Source organism: Scophthalmus maximus, chromosome 11 (genome assembly GCF_022379125.1).
Source record: "Scophthalmus maximus strain ysfricsl-2021 chromosome 11, ASM2237912v1, whole genome shotgun sequence".
In the NCBI taxonomy this organism is placed as follows: domain Eukaryota; kingdom Metazoa; phylum Chordata; class Actinopteri; order Pleuronectiformes; family Scophthalmidae; genus Scophthalmus; species Scophthalmus maximus.
In genome coordinates, this window is record NC_061525.1 from 19100674 (window position 1) to 19120287 (window position 19614).

General features: G+C 42.3%; 1 protein-coding gene across 4 annotated transcripts in view; it reads right to left on the reverse strand.

Moving 5' to 3' along the window:
- The window catches only part of myo7aa (myosin VIIAa), a 36574-nt gene extending 17554 nt beyond the window's left edge, over positions 1 to 19020 (reverse strand). Inside the window, exons 1-17 of one of the 4 annotated variants that reach the window (XM_035623230.2) lie at positions 18639 to 19020; positions 14693 to 14760; positions 7658 to 7689; positions 6987 to 7100; positions 6212 to 6364; positions 5013 to 5197; positions 4644 to 4765; positions 4350 to 4492; positions 4093 to 4206; positions 3683 to 3751; positions 3408 to 3492; positions 2994 to 3070; positions 2752 to 2871; positions 2223 to 2365; positions 1803 to 2013; positions 1558 to 1693; positions 1364 to 1470 (exon numbers count right to left, since the gene is read on the reverse strand). In XM_035623230.2, the coding sequence (XP_035479123.2) occupies positions 1364 to 1470; positions 1558 to 1693; positions 1803 to 2013; positions 2223 to 2365; positions 2752 to 2871; positions 2994 to 3070; positions 3408 to 3492; positions 3683 to 3751; positions 4093 to 4206; positions 4350 to 4492; positions 4644 to 4765; positions 5013 to 5197; positions 6212 to 6364; positions 6987 to 7100; positions 7658 to 7689; positions 14693 to 14741 (1860 nt within the window). In that variant the 5' untranslated portion in view covers positions 14742 to 14760; positions 18639 to 19020. Of the gene's footprint in view, positions 1 to 1363; positions 1471 to 1557; positions 1694 to 1802; positions 2014 to 2222; positions 2366 to 2751; positions 2872 to 2993; positions 3071 to 3407; positions 3493 to 3682; positions 3752 to 4092; positions 4207 to 4349; positions 4493 to 4643; positions 4766 to 5012; positions 5198 to 6211; positions 6365 to 6986; positions 7101 to 7657; positions 7690 to 8722; positions 10395 to 14692; positions 14761 to 18638 lie in introns of those variants that run through there. The other 3 variants (XM_047335793.1, XM_035623231.2, XM_035623232.2) reach the window with 3 other exon arrangements.
- Between the last annotated feature and the right edge of the window lie 594 nt (positions 19021 to 19614).

A 19614-nucleotide genomic window follows, 5' to 3' on the forward strand; every position in this document is an offset into this window, starting at 1 on the left:
ACTTACTTTACATCCGTTGGACGAGGGGAAATTATTATCAATATTTTACAGACACAACAGTTGATTGATCCTGAAAATAATGGACAGATTCATCAAGCAAAATGCTCACTGCTAAGGGATTTTTCACAAACTGAAAACTTTTTTTTTTTACTCTCAGATGTGAAATACTAAATGACTGTCATTCTGTATAATGGCAGTGGTTTGACATTCCTGTCTAAAGATGTTTTTGTTGTTGAAGAAAATGACACCCCGGAAGCACACACACTGGAGATAGGCGGTACAGTTAGCCTAGCTTAGCAATAACACTAGCAACAGGCGGTACAGTTAGCCTAGCTTAGCAATAACACTAGCAACAGGCGGTACAGTTAGCCTAGCTTAGCAATAACACTGGAAACAGGTGGTTCAGTTAGCTGCCTCATTAACAACATATGCATTTAAATGTTCCGAAATTTGGTTTAACGAGGAGTTAACTAGTGTGACGCTTTATGTACACTTCATATGAATCCATGTAAAGTAATATCAACTCCGTTTTAACCCTTTAACTGTTTACTTTTTATATCCTCCACGAACTCTGCTTGATGGTAAACCGCCTCGGTGGCACAAAAATTGAAACAACTTGCCCAAATCACAATGTAACCGCCCAATTAAAGGCAAATCAGCAGTGAAATATCACACAATATGATTAAACTTACCCCTGCACAATGTGATGGGAATAAACTGCCCTGTTGCCTTTGTTGATTATTTTATTTTGAAAGTTGTCGCCGGAAAATTTTTACGGTATTATGTCTGCCTTTACACTAGTGGAGGCGCTCACTGTGTATTTAAAAATATTTTACTGCCCTCCGGTGGCCACAGTGAGTAACTGCAATCCGTATTAAAATCCGTTGTTTTAAGTAAAGTTTTGAGTGTGGCACATGGCGTGGACGGTGTTGTTTGTTTACTGCCCTCTAGTGGCCATCATGATGAATTACATTATGGGGATTCGTCAAGTTAGCCTTTTTTTAGAAAAGCAATTCCGATTTAGGTTTTCAAAATAAATTAAAAGGTGAAATTAAATTAATAATTTAAGTACTGTGTTTAAATCGAAATTAGATGTTTGTCATATTTACCAACTGAACTACCAAGGAGCTGCTTTTTACTGTACTTTGAAGGAACTGTGTTCTGAAACCAATGTTGTGTTTATGTTTCTGTCTCTGAATTTATCAAATCAAACAAACTTTACCCTAAATCACTTTAAACTCAGAATGAGACATAAATGTCCCACAGAAATTTAATTATTTGCAACTGTTTTCTGCTCATGGCCAATGTGTATGTGTGTGTGTGTGTGTGTGTGTGTGTGTGTGTCTGTTTTTAATCCCATTACCATAGCGACATCAGCCTGGAAGATCTGTTTGATGAACTTGTTCTTGGATGAGTGAACCAACTGGATAATGTCACCGTATAAAGTGTCTCTGTTCTTCTCCAGGAAGCCTGTAGGAAACAGACACACATTTTTTTACTCTTTTCTCATTCAATGACCTTCAATCAACTAATCATTTTTCATGAAGTGAAGCTGACCTTTTGTTTCATAGTAAACTACTCCAGCGAAGTGCTGGATGCCAAACTGAGTCTCATAGTTGTTCTTTGGAGGGATGTAGTATGTGTTGAGTTTGTGCTGAAAGTTGAGCTTGTACAACATGGTGGTGTCTGTGCCCTGCAGGAGACACAAAGACCGACAGAAACAAAGAGATATACATATTTTTTATCATTATTTAAAGCCGACTATTGTGGCATATAACCATCCACGATCTGAGTGTATGCACCTTGGGGAACTTGCTCTCCTCGTCGATGAGCGAGATGATGTTCATGGGTTTGATGGCGATCATGTCCAGAGCGTCCTGGTTGTCGGTGAACTCGATGTGCTGCCAGTTGATGTGCTCCAGGTTGTACTCCTCCTGCTCCAGCTTGAAGACGTGACGCACGAAGAACTGCTGCAGGTTCTCGTTGGCAAAGTTGATGCACAGCTGCTCGAAGCTGCAGGGAGGAGAAGAGACAAAGGACAGATCAGAAAAGGATTTCACATTCAGCTGATGCTCTTCAGGTAGAGGGGAAGGTGAGAGGAAGACGTTTGAATTTGAACTGATATATACTGAGACAGCAGCATTATTCCACGTTGATAACTGGTTCCTCAGAGCAACAGGACGTGAAAAGAATAGAAATAAATCTGTGTGTGTGTGTTTTACCTGTTTATAGTAAAGTTTTCAAAGCCGAAGATGTCCAGCAGTCCGATGCAGCGTCTGAGATATTTGGGCTGTGAGGACGGAGGCTTGTAGATGGCGGCATTGATCTTCTCCACGATCCACACAAACAAGCGGCCGTAAATACCCTTTGAACACACACACACACACACACACATACACATGTCACCATTCACTCCACAAAGGTTACGAATAATGCAACATCATATCAGCAAAAGCAGGAGAGAAGTGTAAAGGAAACATCAATCAAGATTTTTTAATTTGTATGATATCTGTTTACAAATGTATAATGTGTGAGGAAATGCATGTATCAAGTTTGTTAGTGTTTGAGGATGTGTATAAAAGATGCATTGATGTAATCATGTCTCTCCTATTTGAGGCCGTACACGATGATGTGTTGAGTTTCTCTGACAGTGGACAGTTCAAGGCTTTTAACTGATGAGCTTATTCAACAAAAATGATAAAATAAAGTTTTAATATAATAATAATACGTTTTTATTATTCAGTGTTTCACCTTGACGAAAGCATCGCGCACGTCCAGAGCTTGTTCCATGCTGAGCGGAGTGGAGACGGTTTCTCCTCTGGTGATTAGAGTTCGGCTGGTGAGACAGTTCATCAGGTCCTTACTGTCCACCTGAAAAGACACACACACACGCACACACACACACAAACTTTTTAATAAAATCAGTCGCACATATGGATGAACCTGCCCCGACTGAATCAGATCAACAGTTGATGTGTGTGTGTGTGTGTCACCTCCAGCAGTGTAGCAGCAGTGGTGAGGTGAGGGCTGCGGACGACCTCGCAGGCATCCAGGTTGTCGTAGGTCCGGGCTGCGGGGTCAAAGGTCAAACATTTGTTGTATGTGTTTTTTGCACAAAGAAAGGATGAAAATAAAACAAATAAAAATTATCCAAAAAAAGTGCAAAAGATGAAGAAGAAGAAAAAAAAACCCATAACGCTTGTTGAGTGTTTCTCCAAATGTCTGACACGACTCTGGAGAAATTATAATCAGAAGATTATGGTAAATCATGCTAAAAAAAATTATGGCGTCACGTAAAAGTGTGCAGACAAAAAGTAACACAGTGGCAAGAAACTAATCACAGAGGAAGAATGAAACAAGACAAACATCATGAGAATTGAACAGATTATTCTTTTTTTTAACTTTACCTTCATATCTGAGGTTGCCCATGTGTAAAATAGCGGCCAGCAGTTTAGAAATCTCCCAGTTCTCTTTGTCTGTGAACATTAGTACCTGCAGAACAGAAGAAAGGAGATTTGTCCTGTTTGGAAAGGTAAACAAATATCACCTTCCAATTTCCAGGATCTTTTTTTTTTTTAGGGAACAACATTTCATGAGTTCATGATTTTCGCTTGTGTACGTGATAAAGAAACACAGACCTCGGACGCAAGTCATTTTGCTGCTCATTGGTTTTAATCGGTACCTTCATCGCAGAGCGGATGTTGGAGTATTCTTTCAAGTCGTCTCGGCCGTCGCACACTGTGCACTTACCCTGCAGGGGAAGGAAATCTGTGTTTTTATATTTCAGATTTGAGTTGGATTTTGCTTTATTTTAGCTTCATGATTCAATTGTTATGTTGGTACATGAGTCCAAAAGTCCGAGACCACTTTAAAAATGCAAATTTTCAATCAAAATGAAAACAAACTTGTATCGTAGCTGGTGGAAGTATCTGCCTCTGTTTTGTCAGTTTGTAATGTCACTGTGCACTGAATCTCCTAACAAGTGAACATTCAGTAACTGGAAATGTCAAACTGTCTGCAAAAGCGAACAGACTGATTTAATAATGACACGACCGACGCAGCCGGAGCTGAAACACGTGAGACATCAGTCACCATGGTGAGGTAGGTGTAGTCTGTGGCCTTGCTCAGCCCCAGTTTCTTCTTCTCATCCGCCGTCATTCCCTTCAGCATGCAGTAAAAGACGTGGTAGTTCCTCTCGTCGAAGGCCTGCAGAGAAAGGAAATTGTTACGTCAAATAAAAACACAAAGACAAATAAAGAAAGAACAGAGGCAGACTGGGAGGTAACGAAACAGATTAAACTATTAGATTTATTCCTGAGGAGTGTGAACATTGTCGTTTTGTGCCGTACCTGTCGACACACTCTGGATTTCTCCAGCAGGTACTGCTCAATCTTGGCTCCTTCAATCGCTCCTCTCTTGTTGAAGTGGATGTCGATGTATTTCCCAAAACGAGACGAGTTGTCATTGCGGATAGTCTTCGCGTTGCCAAAGGCTGCAGGGGAAACACGAGAAACCGGTGACATACTGTACTTTACAGTGTCATCTGCAGTTGTGGAAGCTCGTTTACTTCTACCTATCATCATATGTGCGGTAGAAGTGAAGTGTGTGTGTGTGTGTGTGTGTGTGTGTGTGTGTGTTCCTACCTTCTAGTATAGGGTTGGCCTCCAGGACCTGCTGCTCTATCCAGGAGTGTTGACCACTGATGGCTGCCAGGAACTGAAGGATCAGTTTGGTGCTTTCTGTCTTCCCAGCTCCAGACTCACCACTATTAACAGTAAAGGTAAAAGAGCACACACACACACACACACACACACACATAGGTACTTGATCACCAATCCAGGCCGTTGACACATTTACAGTTTGACCTGATGATGGCGCTATATGAAAAGGTACAGTAAGGGATCACACAGGTTTTTGGACCAATATTTTTCCCAAAACCGACCAACAGACATTCCCCTCTGTCTGGCTCAAACTGAAGCTTTGACTTTAAGCCACTTTTACTCTTTCCTTACCTGATGATACAACACTGGTCGCGGTTGTTCCTCTGCATGTTGAAGTAACAATTGTCAGCGATGGCAAAGATGTGCGGCGGCATTTCACCAATCTTCTTGTTGGTGTAGAGGCGGATCTGGTCGGCAGTGTAGATGGGCAGCAGCTGATAAGGGTTGACGGCCACCAGGATGGAGCCGGTGTACGTCTGAATACAGATGAGGGAGAACGAACTGATGTGAATGCTGTTTATTTCAGACTGAAGCTGTTGTTAGACTTAAAGTCTGAGGGTTTTCATGCCAAGGATCTGTAAGAGTGGACAGCAGGGGTTGTGAAACTGTTCTCCGTCACACAAAAAATGCTGGTGGGACTGGATGAGGGTAGATGCGTAGCTCAGATGTTGAAGGATGACAATGAGAAGGTATCAGTGTTCGCCACGGGAGAACAGGCGGCCATGTTGAGAACAAATCAACATGCACCCGGGCTGCAGTGCTGATCTTAGTCACCACGAAGCCTGAGTCTGTCAATCAAACACGGCATTTTGACCGGTCCTGCAGGAACACGACACCTCCAATTTCTCAACGTTCAAGCAAAGCAACTCTTTCCCCTACGATCATCCTGATATGAAATAATAAGGATTTATTTTCCGTTTCATGTTGATGAGACAGAACAAAACGTGCAGGATACATGCAGTTTTAAACATGACAGGTTGCTGCAGGCTGCTCTTATTTAAGGCCATGCAGCTGTTGCATTAAGTTCATGCAATGTTCTCCAGCTTCCAGCTGATCTATCTCCGACCATGCTTTACGTCCAGGGGCTGACTTACCCTGCCACCACAGTTTGTCTTCAGAGGAAATAGGAAGAGGGAGTGAGGAAAAAGGAGAGCGAGTATCACATAAGGAGAGAATAAAGAAGTTACGGAAAAGAGTAGAAAAGCAGCCACGAGTAGAAGTCTGAGACTGGGTTTGTGAGATAATACATACTACTCGTACTGCCATTACGTTATGACACAAAAGAAGAATTAGGAGGATGAGTGAAAATAGAAAAGCCCTAAAAATCTTGATCATAATGTTCAATTAAAATCCTCAAATAACAGATTGTTTTTCTCCACTTCAACAGGTGTACGGGTGTCCCTAATGAATTGCAATGGGAACAAAACCCATGTTAATAGTGTAAATGTTGAATCCTACTGAGCCGTGTGTTAACACACAGTAATACTCACATATATGAGCTTTTCTGTGTATCTGATGAGCAGGTTACGCAGAATGCCAGCTTCGTTGAGGTCCCCCAGGCGGATCATGTCCTCCACCCCGTGGATGGAGGTGGGATGCATTGGCTTAATGTTGGTGGCATTCTGGGGGGAGATCCAATGCTCCTGCAGGGGGAGGAGTGGAAGTTATAGTGGACTGTAGAATGAATGAATAGTAGGACACTCTTTATTCAATGTAGCAAATAACGCAACAGTTTTTGAACACAACTTTTTGACGGAAGGTGGAGCAGTCACAGTCTGGATCTGGTCCCTGTTGTTTTCAGCTTTTAAAGCCCCATGTTTCATTCACACTCATCAGTAAATTAAATCTATAAATAACATGTTACATGGCAGACAAATCAAGCAAGCAGAGCAAAAACAAAAAGCCCCCCAAAAAAGCTGACTCCACTGATGCTCCCAGCGTGTCAACATGGCATCCATTGTTGGGCCTCTGGAGGAACACCAGGAAGGCCCCTCTGCCGAACACTATCTCCACAAAGCTGAGACTATATTCAAGCCACCGTGCCAGAACACGTGCAGCAGATTGCTTTGCTTGGATCCGATGCATTATTACAGGACAAATGCGCCCTTGTGCTACACTGACAGAAAAGCCATGCGAGGCCCCTGGACAGTGGCAGTTTTGTTAGATCGTAGTTCTAATTGAAATGCTTACAGTTATTTAGAATGTTCTGTCAGTCACGGGCCCGCTCAGACAACTTTTCAGCACAAAACATTATTCGGCACTTACATTTCCCTCATCATCCAACACCTGGATCTGTCCCGAGTCACAGAGTTTGACCATTGCACCGATCGGTACCTCAAACTCCCGACCGGTCTTCAGGTCCAACCAGACATAGTCGCCCTGGGGAAAGAAATCAAGGATTAAAACTGAGAGCCAGGATCAAGATTAGAGTCAGAATGATCATTTAGTCAAATCAGCATCAGAAAAATGAATCATAGCAGAAGAGAATTCAGAGTCAGAAAGGAACCGTGCCTTGATTACACCATCTTCATGAATGTGACTGAAAAGTTAACATACATTATATATATATATAGCTTTAAAATGATCCGACCCATGATTCAAAATCATTTTACCCTTTTTTAAAAAACCAAATCATCATAACCATTTTCACACTGCACCTCGACCAGGCTTCATGCAGCCTGGAGACATGTGGGGGTGTTACACACCCCCCCATGTCCGTGTGTAACACACGGCCTCCTCCGTGGGCTGACCTTCACCTCCTTTACTGTGGTTATTGAAGCATTAAGACTCAGCAGTTTGCATAAATCAATTCTAGCTATTAAATAAATGGTGCAGTCTGAAAAGGGTCAAATTAACTCCCGGGATGAATTCCTGCACCAGACCTGGACTGGAAGTGTCTGGGACTGGAAAAAAACAAAACAACACAATACGTGTACCAGGAATATGTTGAGGTGGACAGGGAGGACGTCTAACAGCGGACAGTCGTGAGGTCGGAGAGGAAAGAAGGGTTAGTACAAAGAGCTACTAGGACCAAACTTTAGCCTGATTCGTTGATGAAAAGTGGCTCTGAAAACTCCCTCGTGGATACAGGCCCCTGTTGTCAGTTCTAATAAACAGTGTGTCCGGCGTCTCTGTGAACTTTTTACGTGTTGTACCAGACCACGACCTTTCCTTAACTTTAACCGAGAGCCGTCGAACACAACCCTGAACAATTGGATAAAGATGTGACCACATACATCATATTGTACAACAAGATGGGATATTTTGGTGGAAAACAAATACGTGCAGTATCATCACATTTGCATCTTGTCAAATTAATAAATGAAGGACATTCCTTCATTATGTTAACAGAAAAGAAAATCTGGTCACAATTATGTTTCCTTCAAAATGTTTCTGCTGCTGCAGTTTAGGTGACATGTGAGATATTCAGACTGAAATACAGCCAGTCCAGGTGTTTTTATACTATGGGACAGGATTTTAAATTTCACAAAGGCAATTAATTTGATCTTTCAGTGTGCCAGTCGCTAGGTAAACAGAAATATGTCTTTTACGTTACAAGAATGTGAACGTGCACGGGTTTCATTGGCCGGTGGACAACCTTCTCAGTCGGACTGAGAGTGATATTGACCGTCTCAATGAGCACAAAACTTTTCCTTCAAGGTAGAGCCAGGTACTTATTGTAACGTCTGAAGTTTAAGTTTGTCTTTGTGATACGGTATTTAGTAAAACTCACACGCACACAGGTACATTAAAATGTAAACACAGCTTTCAGATATACAATTATGATTCATGACTCAAAACAGAAAACTGCATGCTTGTCTTTCTGGTATAATCATTTTAAAACACACGTGTTATGTAATATGACATAAAACTTGTAATTATGACTCAGGAAAGTTAAAACACACACTACTGTACGCACATGATGAGCAAACACACACACACACACACGCACACACACACACACACACACACACACACACACACACAGTGTTGCAGCATACCGGCAGCAGTGTGCTCTGTTTCATCGCAGTGTTGACGTTGCGAACCAGCGCCCATTTGGCCTGATCCTTCTCATAGAGTTCCACATAGTCCCGACGCTTGTACATCTTCACGTGCACCGTACGGACTCACACAGAGTCTGATGCCCACAACGAAAAAACGGTTTGAATTGATCTGATGTTATGTATAATTTCTGTTTCCTCAAAGTATGAGTCAGGTGTAAGTCAGTAGGGCAGCAGGCAGAGCTGGAGCCGTCATCAGAAACACTGCCACTGCCAGATCACACAGCCACATGTCACCTCTGTCTCTCTTCCCTGGGTTCATCTGAAAAAACTGAAATTCCCTTTACATGATACCAAAAAACAGACACCCAGGAGAAAAGCAGGTCCAATATCAGACATGTTCCAGTCAAACAGGTTCACGCAAAAGACAATCCTGGTTTGTGACCTCCACTTCCTTTCTTAACTGTCTACAAAGAAGAAGAAAAAAGAATCTCTTTAAAAAATATATATCTGATCAAATCCAGCCTTGTGCTACCTGTCAGATCAGTTTGAACTTTTCACTGTAGCAACAGTTCACAGTTCCTCCTCCTCTCTCTCCCCCTCCCTCTCTGTCTGTCACACTCAGACTTTGTTAACCCACAACCTCCGCTATCACCCATGGCAACAAGACGTCACTTCCTCCTCAGGTGTGTCCCGTGGTGTTGGATTTCTGTATAGATAAATACACTACAGGCTCTCATTGCCATGTAACTTCTGCATGTTATTCAGGATAAAACTGTGTTTCCTGACTGAGGAGCACAAAGGACAATGTAAGTAAACTAGAAAAAGTGATAAAAATGGAAACACTTTACAATACAGTACATAAAAATGTGATTAGTTATTGAGGAACGAATCGGGGATGACGTGTAAATGAGGACTATATAGCTGATAATGATGACTTACAAGAGAAAATATGCAGCCATAAAGTGACAAAGTATTAGAACAAAACAATCTAATGTGGTAAGTCCAACACGTGTGTCGTGTTCCCTTCAGAATTAAATGTTGGAAATGGAAAGAGTTCATCCTCTGAGGACCATGCAGCTGTGTGTGTGTGTGTGAGAGAGAGAGAGATGAGTCGTTGTGTGAGTGTATGTTACATACAGTATATGTCAGTTTAATTAAGTAAATACTCGTCTGGCAATCTGAACCACCTGAACATTACACCACCAAGCACCTGTCAACACACACACACACACACACACACACACACACACACACAGCCTGTGACAGAGTAGGCAGCAGCGAGCAGGGCCAGTGGCAAACTATCAGAAACCAAATGTTGAATAATTTAGCATGGAGGATCTTTTTGGTGTCTGTCTTGTTGTCTCCTCTTTTCTTGTTGTCCCCCTCTCTTTCTTTACCCTCATCTCTTCCTCCTTGTCATCATCCATCATAATATTTTATCAGACACAGTCAGGCACAGGTCATGTACTGATGTGCAGGGGATATAATTCAGATGACACTGTTTGTTTCTGTTACTTAACTAGACGTTAAATTACATGATGAACACTAAAATATACTCCTGCTGCCATACCGTAAACAAAAGTTAGTGAAACAATCACATCGTATGAAAAAAGTTCAATATGGGATATTTCATGATCTGCATATTCCATCCATCGTCTACCGCTTTATCCATTTAAGGGTCCCGGGGGGGGCTGGAGCCAATCCCAGCTGACATTGGGTGAGAGGCGGGGTTCACCCTGGACAGGTCGCCCAGCCTATCACAGGGCCACATACAGAGACAAACAACCACTCACTCTCACATTCACACCTACGGGCAATTCAGAGTCTCCAATGAACCTGACCCCATTCTGCATGTCTGTGGACTGTGGGAGGAAGCCGGAGAACCCGGAGAGAACCCACGCATACACGGGGAGAACGTGCAAACTCCACACAGAAAGGCCCTGGTTGGTTTCAACCGGGATTCAAACCCAAAGCCTTCTTGCTGTGAGGTGACTACACCACCGTGCAGCCCCATGATCTGCATATTGTTAAAGATAAAAAAAAGGCAACATATAAAACACTGTCCAGTCCCGTAAGTCACAGCCAGCCACCAACACAAACATTAATGGAGCTTCTGTTGGCCAATTCTAATTAAGGGATCCTACTAACAAGTCTGATATAATCAACAAAGAGCTCAACCATCTCATCTATAAATGACTGTTTCATGATGACTGTCTGACCAAAAGTTTCCTCAAAGCCAGCACTAAGACAACACACAAGATGGTGACTTGAATTTGATTCCAGGAGGTATGAGTGGCCAGTGAGGGTCAATAATGAGCAGCGGAGTCATATCTGTCCCTTTAGGCTGATTGATGACCGGACACGCCCTCAGGAGAGCGTTACAGTGGTTGAGGCAAAAGATACGTCACCATGGCCTGAACCAAGAGCAGGTAAGGCTTTATTTCTCTTCTGTTGTATAGACGCAACATTGGACAGAGAAGGAGAGCTGGTCACCAAATGTGACACCAAGGTGATTGATTGATTTGCAGACACATTGGCTGGGATGAGTTCAGTCTTAGACGGAAATCTTCTATCACAACCATCAGTGTCACATGGGCAGAGAGTCGTTTTAACAGTGCCTCACGGGCCTCCCGAGGCTTTTTACGGAGGTCATTTAAAGATCGATGAAGCCCCCAGGTCAACTAACCAGACACCAAAGCAAATGCAGACCATCATTGGGTATTTCATGACCCACTTACCCATGTAGACTGGTTCAATTTGAGCTCCCAGGCTTAACAGTATGTCTGTGGAAAACACACATATCTTCTTCTCCCGCTAATTCTGATAACACAAGACTGGCCAGGAACTCAGCTTATCTAATATTTAAAAAGATATTTGAAATGATGAGGCATCTGAGTGCCACCAGGGACAGGGAGTTTCACTACATTTTTTAGAAATCTTAAGATAGATACTGTGCTTCACCAACCAGGTTAAATTTAGATCCAAGCAGCAGCCAAGTCTTTCTAAAAGAATAATAAATCAAGTAATGCACAGCAGTTGTTGCAGCAAAGATTAGAAGAAAGACTTCCTGATGTGTAACTCTTAAATCTCTAACTTTGTGCCGATAAATGTGTGAGTATGTGAATATTTAATTGTATATCTGATGCACAGGACAGATTCTGGGACAAAGGACTAACGCCGTGGCGGCTGCTCTAAGCTCACGCAGACCAGGCTCAGGACGAACGTGACGGAGGCAAGCCGCGGCGTTGCTGTGGCGTAAGTGGTGACATCATGTCCACGCAGTCTGTGGTGGATGGTGGTGTGTCCTCATCATCTCTTTCTTCAGGTAAATAATTCAGAGTCAGTCAGACATGAGCCCAGTATTCACTTACGGCTGCTAGTGTCACTGCTGTGCAGAGGTAACAAACTGCACGGAGGGAAAAAAAGAGCCTTCAGTTGCTCCTCCATGGTTTAGGGTTGAGACAATGACCATGGTTTTAATCTGACTGGGGAAAGTTGTTGTATGTCTTCTTTCTCCCAAATTCTCTGCCGTCCATTATCACTATCTAATACAGGAATAAACTAATTCCCCTGTGTTTCCAGTTCAGTCTATGTTCCTTCGCTCCATGTCATGACTGCAGTCTCCAGTTTCCCTGAATGTGTAAAAGGTTTACTACAGGTAACACAAGCTCTCTCCGGGCTCTGTAAGTGAACACTGCAGACCACAGCTCAACACTGCACAGGGCAAAGTATCTGTCTGCAGGTGAGACCTCTTCCTCAGGTAGGGGTCTGCCCCCTGCTGGTGTTTATGACACTCACAAGTTAAAAGCCCATTGCTCCACGCAGACACTTCAAATCAGCAGTGTGTTTGCCACTGAATGTTCAGAAGCAACATTTCACTGAGCTAGTAACACTGAGAATACGTGTTTGGAGGAAGAAGACAGCTGTAAAGGGTCACATGATTGATAAAGGCACTTCTAGCGCAACTCATTTGCATTTAGATAGATCATTTAGACGAGTCAAAGGTCAGAGGGTGACATACAGTGACAAACTAACCGTGCTGAATAAACTAAAAACGCAGACAGACCAGCTCTCGTTTCTGCTTCAGTGAACAAATAAAATAATTTCCTGCAGAAAGACAAAGCAGACAGCAAGTATGTGAGCATTTTCTCTGAACTATGTACTGCAGAACCCGACAACAAGACTGTGTAAACAGATTTAGTTCCCCCACCTAGACCTCTCTCACACACACACACACACACACACACACACACACACACACACACATCACGCCTGTCCTGTTCGCATTGTGGCTGTCCAGTAAATGAGAGAGACATCTGCTGAATGAATGAATGAATGAACGAATGAAAGAAGAAATACCAGCTCTCCATCACAGTGGAACTTGACACGGCGCTGAACACAGCAGAGACATTTAAATGGCTGAGGGAACATTTAAATGGCCTCAAAACAAATTAGAATTACAGCGTGTGTCATCGCTTGACATTTGCAGGAAATAGGCAGGAGTATCATCATTGGCTAGTAAATGGTATTTCTGATTTGTGAAATTTTTTGACATTGTATAATCTGTGTTTTATTGTGCTAAATAATAGATAGACTAATTAAATAAACACTGAAAATTTGCAGTAGCATCGAAGGTTTGAAACTTGTGACCCAAGATCTTCACATTGACGCAGCAAAGGTTCACACTGCAAATCAGAGACATCTAGACACCGAAAACATCGACGTAGTCCCACTGTTCATGGTTGTTCATCAAATGTTTGTGTTATCAAATATTAATCAAAGCACAGACGTCCTCTCCAACTCACAACCCATGTCAATGCCACCAGTCGTGCTGTGTTCAGTCAGTTTACCTTGATGTGGGTGGTGTACCTGCAGCTGAGGCGACGTACATTAGGGTCCCAGCCCTCCAACGGCCAATCACATTGCTCCTTGTTCATTTTTGTAGTCATGTTCAAGATGTGCAGTTAAGATCTGCGCACCATGCTGAGCGTGAACAGGAAGAAGTAACTAAAACACGTGTTATTCCTTCTTGTTTTCGATTTGTCGAGTTGAGCTGTTATATAGTTTCAAAAATTCCCAATGTAAAATATCATCGCTTGACGGTTTAAAAAAAAGATAATGAAAAGTTAAAAATGTTCAGAGCAAGAGGATCTTCAGAAAATCTGTTGTGTTGTAAATTAAGTAAAAGTAAAAAATAATATTCTTTCAACTTGCCTCCAAAGTGGCAACAAAAACAAAATGTTCAGCTGTTGATCATAATTACATCCACGGCGTCTCTTCTTCTCTGCATAAAAAACAAGTCCTGTGTGTGTGAGAGTGTGTGTGAGATCCAGTGGCAGCAGAAATTTAGCTCACACACACTTCCTCTCCAGAACACTGTGCAGTTTAGATGGAGGTCAGAGTGTGTGATGAGACAAACATACACCGGAGAAAGGAGTGACGGCTGTTCTGTGTGTGTGTGTGTGTGTGTGAGTGTGTGTGTGTGTGTGTGTGTGTGTGTGTGTGTGTACTTTTTTTTATTGGCTCGACCCATTTGGGCCTCCACAGCAGGGGGGACGCTGTCAGAGTTGATTAGTCGATCAGAAAGGCTGACAAGTTCAGCAACGCATTAACTGGGCATGAAAAAGGCCGACACTGAGGCCAGTGCCTGCACACAGACACACGCACACACACACGCGCACACACACACACAGACACACGCACACACACACGCACACACGCACACACACACGCACACACACACACACACACACACACACACACACACACACACACACACACACACACACACACACACTACACAAATAAATCCAGCATGTTGTCTGATTTGTTTGATTTCCCTGTTCTATAATTGCTTATGTGCTTGTGAGTGTTTGACTACAAAGAGGATTCAGTGGCAGCAACACAGCGTAATGAACTGTGTGTGTGTGTGTGTGTGTGTGTGTGTGTGTGTGTGTGTGTGTTTACCTGCTGTAGAATGACCATGGTTCTCGTTCCTGTCCTTATAGCTGGACATCAGCAGTCACCTGTAGACCCTGAGAAAGACAGAAAAATGTATTTGTCTATTCCAACAGTAAGTCTGGGTGTTATATCTATATTTAAACAGCACATTTAATTTAAATAAACTTAAATGTGGCCTAAAACAATAACAAGTAACATGCACTGCTGATATTGTTGCCTTTTCTTGCATATAAAGAAGATTAATGGATGTAACTATCAGTGCGTCAGAGTAGATCAGCTCCAGTGGTACATAATTGAAGCAAAATACACACAATCACACACACACACACACACACACACACACACACACACACACACACACACACACACAAGTGTTGTGTTACCTGTAAACATGATCAAAGGAGCAGCAGACCAGACACATAAAAACTTTACTTGTTAAGATTCTGTTGGGTTTTAACTGTTAATATAGGCCACATACAACTGGGTAGTTAACACACACACACACACACACACACACACCGTTATTGTTTTAATCCATTAATCTAACTTATTTTCAGATGACTTAAACCTTAACATAATGTATCTGTGGCTTTGTCCCTACAAGTGATGAGTGGTCATGTGATCCATTCTTCATATAACAAGAATCAGAGTCTAGAGCCATGCGGTTCTGAGATAAACGCTAACGTCTGAATAGAAAAGTCACCAGATTGTGAAAGTCATTAGGATCCGTCGAATGAATGTCTGCACAAAATGTCATTAGTCATATCGTGGTCAAGAGAAAGACTTCCTGCCTAATTTCCTCTTTCGGTGCTTTGCATTAAATATTTGGGAACAATTAGGAGAAACTATGTTGGTCAAACTAATCAGACTCACATGTGACCAGTGACTGACTGTGAACTCACCAAACCCATTAACTTCTTTGTTGTAATAGTATGTGTGTGTGTGTGTGTGTGTGTGTGTGTGTGTGTGTGTGTGTGTGTGTGTTTGCAGGTAGTTGTGTGCCCTTGCATGTGTTATTCATTAGGGACAGATTTAGACATATAAGACATATAAGCTGTACAACCAAGGTAATTGCGGCAATCTTTGTGTATGTGTGTGTGTGTGTGTGTGTGTGTGTGTGTGTGTGTGTGTGTGTGTGTCAGGGCATTAGCCGTAGTAAATTATTCATCCTTCCTTGATGAAGGTTCAGGTTGATCCTTTGACTTTTTGACAGCTGGCAGCCGTGACACCTCGACCGCAGTACGCGTTTTGTTCTCTTTGAAAAGTCAGAGTTACACCAGCACTACAGAACGGTTCAAAGTTAAAATCCTTCCCTTGATCCCTTTCTGTACTGTACCACGTTTATTAATTTGCCATCTGGTGCATTTAACTCCAGAGAATACAGGTTTCAGGTCCTTCTGCATTGGCGCCACTTTCCGGATCAAGAGTCTAACGTCCATTTTTATATCCAGTCTATGTTCCCACTACAAAAGCAGATAAAACAGGGTACAGTTATTTAAATATCACTGATGAAGAAGAAGAAAGGTTATTTTATTGAAATAACTGTCTGAGAAGGAAACGCTGGGTCTTTGGTTCAAGGGGACTGACACCAAAACATTTGCTAGATGTTTTGAGAAATTAAAATCCTTTCTTGTCATCGGTTACTATGAATTCTATAAACAATTGCAGTCAAATGCAGTCCCCACTATGTGAATTAACATCCTTAAATTCATTTGGATCATTTGACCTTTGACACTGGGCAGCAGTAGGCAGCTGCCTTTCAGAGGGAGAACTCTTTGAAGGCAAAACTCAAACCAACTGAATCCTCCCGGGAGGTTTCACCTCACTGGGAACGTTTCAAAAGGTTCCTGATTAAGACGGACTCTGATGATACTTGTTGGCTCACATGCAACAAGTCATTCGCGTACGAGGTTGGAAACACGAGCATCTTGTGTAGTCCATCACATACAGGCGCAGAGATGCACAGTTTTCCACAGCCTAGTTCACAGTTCACCTGCCGTTGCTGGTCAGAGCATCATCTGAATAGTTCCGAAATTCATAGTTTCAGTTTCAGATCAGTGCAGGACTGCAGGCAAACAAAGAATACTGTTAAAGTACCAGAACGATAAGCAGTATCAGTGGTCCTTAGAACCTAAACGATACCCTTCCCTGCGTCTAAGTCTATCCGAGCTATGCTGAGTGGTATCAGGCTCACTCGGCCTCCCTCACCCCCCACATCACCCTCTACATGGCAACAAGACCTCCCACAGCCGCTGCTCCCTCAGTCCTCTGCTGAATTTTTAAAAAATATGCTGTGACAGAGGGTCGAAGCAATTCTATCGGAATTTTAGAGTGTAAAAAACAACAACGAATCAACAATTAATTTAAAAGATAACAAACATTGCTAGAAGTCTCTCTCTCATCATCATATTTTTAAAAAGGAGAAGATGAGTGAGAGAGCATCGACTAGAGAATTTAGCTGATTCAAACCAACAAGACATGTACAAGTTCATTTTGAGCAGAAAAGAAGCAGTTTTTTAATTACAACCGGGGAAGAAATATATATATACAAGTAATAGAAGTGAATTCAATTTCGGCTCAAGACATCCTGCTGTATTTAACTCACTGGCCTTTGTCAAGGAAATCATAAAAAGCTCTGATAATAAAAATGGAAAGAATTATAACCAGAGGCTGACACCCCCCCCGCCCCCCCCCCCACACACACACACACACAGACACACACACACACTCCCCATTAATATTTTAGCATCCAATTACCCCAGCAAAGGTGGACAAAGGTTGTGTGTATGTGTGTGTGTGTGTCCGTGCGTGCGTGCATGTGCGTCTAAACATATCGGATTTTATGCCTGTAGATGAAGAAAGTATGACATCCTGAAACGGAGACATGACATTTATAGAGAAATAAATGATTGTGAAAACAAAGAAGGATGGATGAGGCCCTCATGAGGCCCTTTTTTAAACGAAAAAACTCCTTCGTATGGATGTAGCCAGAGAGACCAGTCATTGGCACTAAGGAACAACATGATCACTTGATCACTGTCCACATTCACACCCATTTTAAAGTGACAATAACAGATGTATTGTTTTCATGTTGTCTCCATTAGGCTAAAAAAAAGAAAAGCCAAATAATTCCGCTATAACTAAGTGACGTTGCTGCGTGCACAGCTATAATATGCTCACATCAGTGGATTGTGTCGAAACGAGTGTTGACATAACGTCGGCTGCACCCAGTTCAGAGAATGATATCGCAATTTATGCATCAATTCTAGATAAGAGTGTAAAAGCTCTGTGAGTACCCAGGGAGGGACCAGGAGTCGAACCAGCCTGCAGCACAGTCACATCCACATCAGAAGATCTGACTTGGTTAGTGATTGAACTTTTAAAAGTGATTCATAATAAGTTTGCTACAGTGAGTTCGCTTAAAATACAGTATACAAGGTGCATGGACTATCTAATACCAAACTACTGGGATCTGCGGTCTATTGAGACTGTCTCTACCCAAAAGAAACAACAGCATCAGTCATTTCAGCAAGTTCCTCTGACCTTAACAAAGCAGTATTTTATTACCAAAACCTTGACCATATAACTTTAATTTTACTTTTGAAAAAGTGCTGTTGTCAGGTCGCTTAAACTGTAAGTGCAGTAACAATACTATTAAATTAGTAATTATTATTTTCCCTCACATTTACAAATTCTCTGTAAGAAATGACTAACATTTCTGTACATTTCAAGAGAAACGTGTAAACTTGAAATGTTCGACTGCTAATTTTATGTTGTAGAGAATGAGTAAGTCATGCAAGCTGGACCGCAGTGCGTTAATACACCATGGCCCTATAACACACACACACACTCTCTCTCTCTCTCTTTCACACACACACACACACACACACACTAAGGAGATTATGCGGAAAGCCAACATGCCTCTATAAGCCTACCGACTGCTTGTCCTCACCCTTTTGCGTGATCTGTAACTCTGCTCCTTCTTCTGTTTCTCTCTGTCCTCCCTTGCTTTTAGCGGTGGGTCTCGTCACAGACGTCCTACCTGGTCGATGGAGAGATGAAGAACAGAATGGAGGACGAGAAGGTGCAGTCTTTCTTCAGGAGGTGCAGAGAAACCTGTTAATCCCACAGCAGAAGGAGCGGGAAGTTTTTAAAATTTTTCCTCACACCTCAGACCTTTCTTTATCTCCAGTGCCTTAATTCCCTCTTCCTTTTCTCTCTTCTCTGTTGTCACTATGACTCTTTTCCTCCTCTGTTGGCAGATGTGACTCTTTCGTCCTGTGTTTCTCTCCTTGCTTCCAATCTTATTCATCTGCTCTTTTCTCTTTAACTCTCTCTCTCTCTCTCTCTCTTCCCTCTTGCACGCAAAGGTATACAGAGTTTTAAGCAGTGAATGACTCCCTCCTCCTCCTCCCTCTTTCTTGTTGGTATTAACAGTGACATGGCAAGCTGCTCATTCATTGCCACTGATCCCTGTTTGGGGGGGGGGGGGGGGGGGGGCATAGGGGAGGTTGTAATCAGACACAAAACAAACACACACACACATACACACACACACACATATACACACATGCGGTAGAAATACATGGAAAAAAATGCAATGTTAAATGCCTGCAATGGTTTTATTTAAATATTAATTAATTCATAGCTTTGAAGAAGTGGAAACAAGTCGTGAAACACTATATTGACATACAAGTGTAAGTGGATATGGTGAACTTGTAAGCAAACCTATTTCCACATCCCACAGTACGTGGAAATAGGAAGAATTACTTTTACCAAAAGGCTTTACGTAATTGTTTTAAGCTTTTATTTGTAGTGCCCATCCTAAAGATGTATTTGGTATTGGGTTTTGTTGTGAGTAATTGTTTGTGTTGTGGAATTCTGGAATTTTTTTGGATTTGGTTGTGATTGTGAGCATTTGGTTGTGG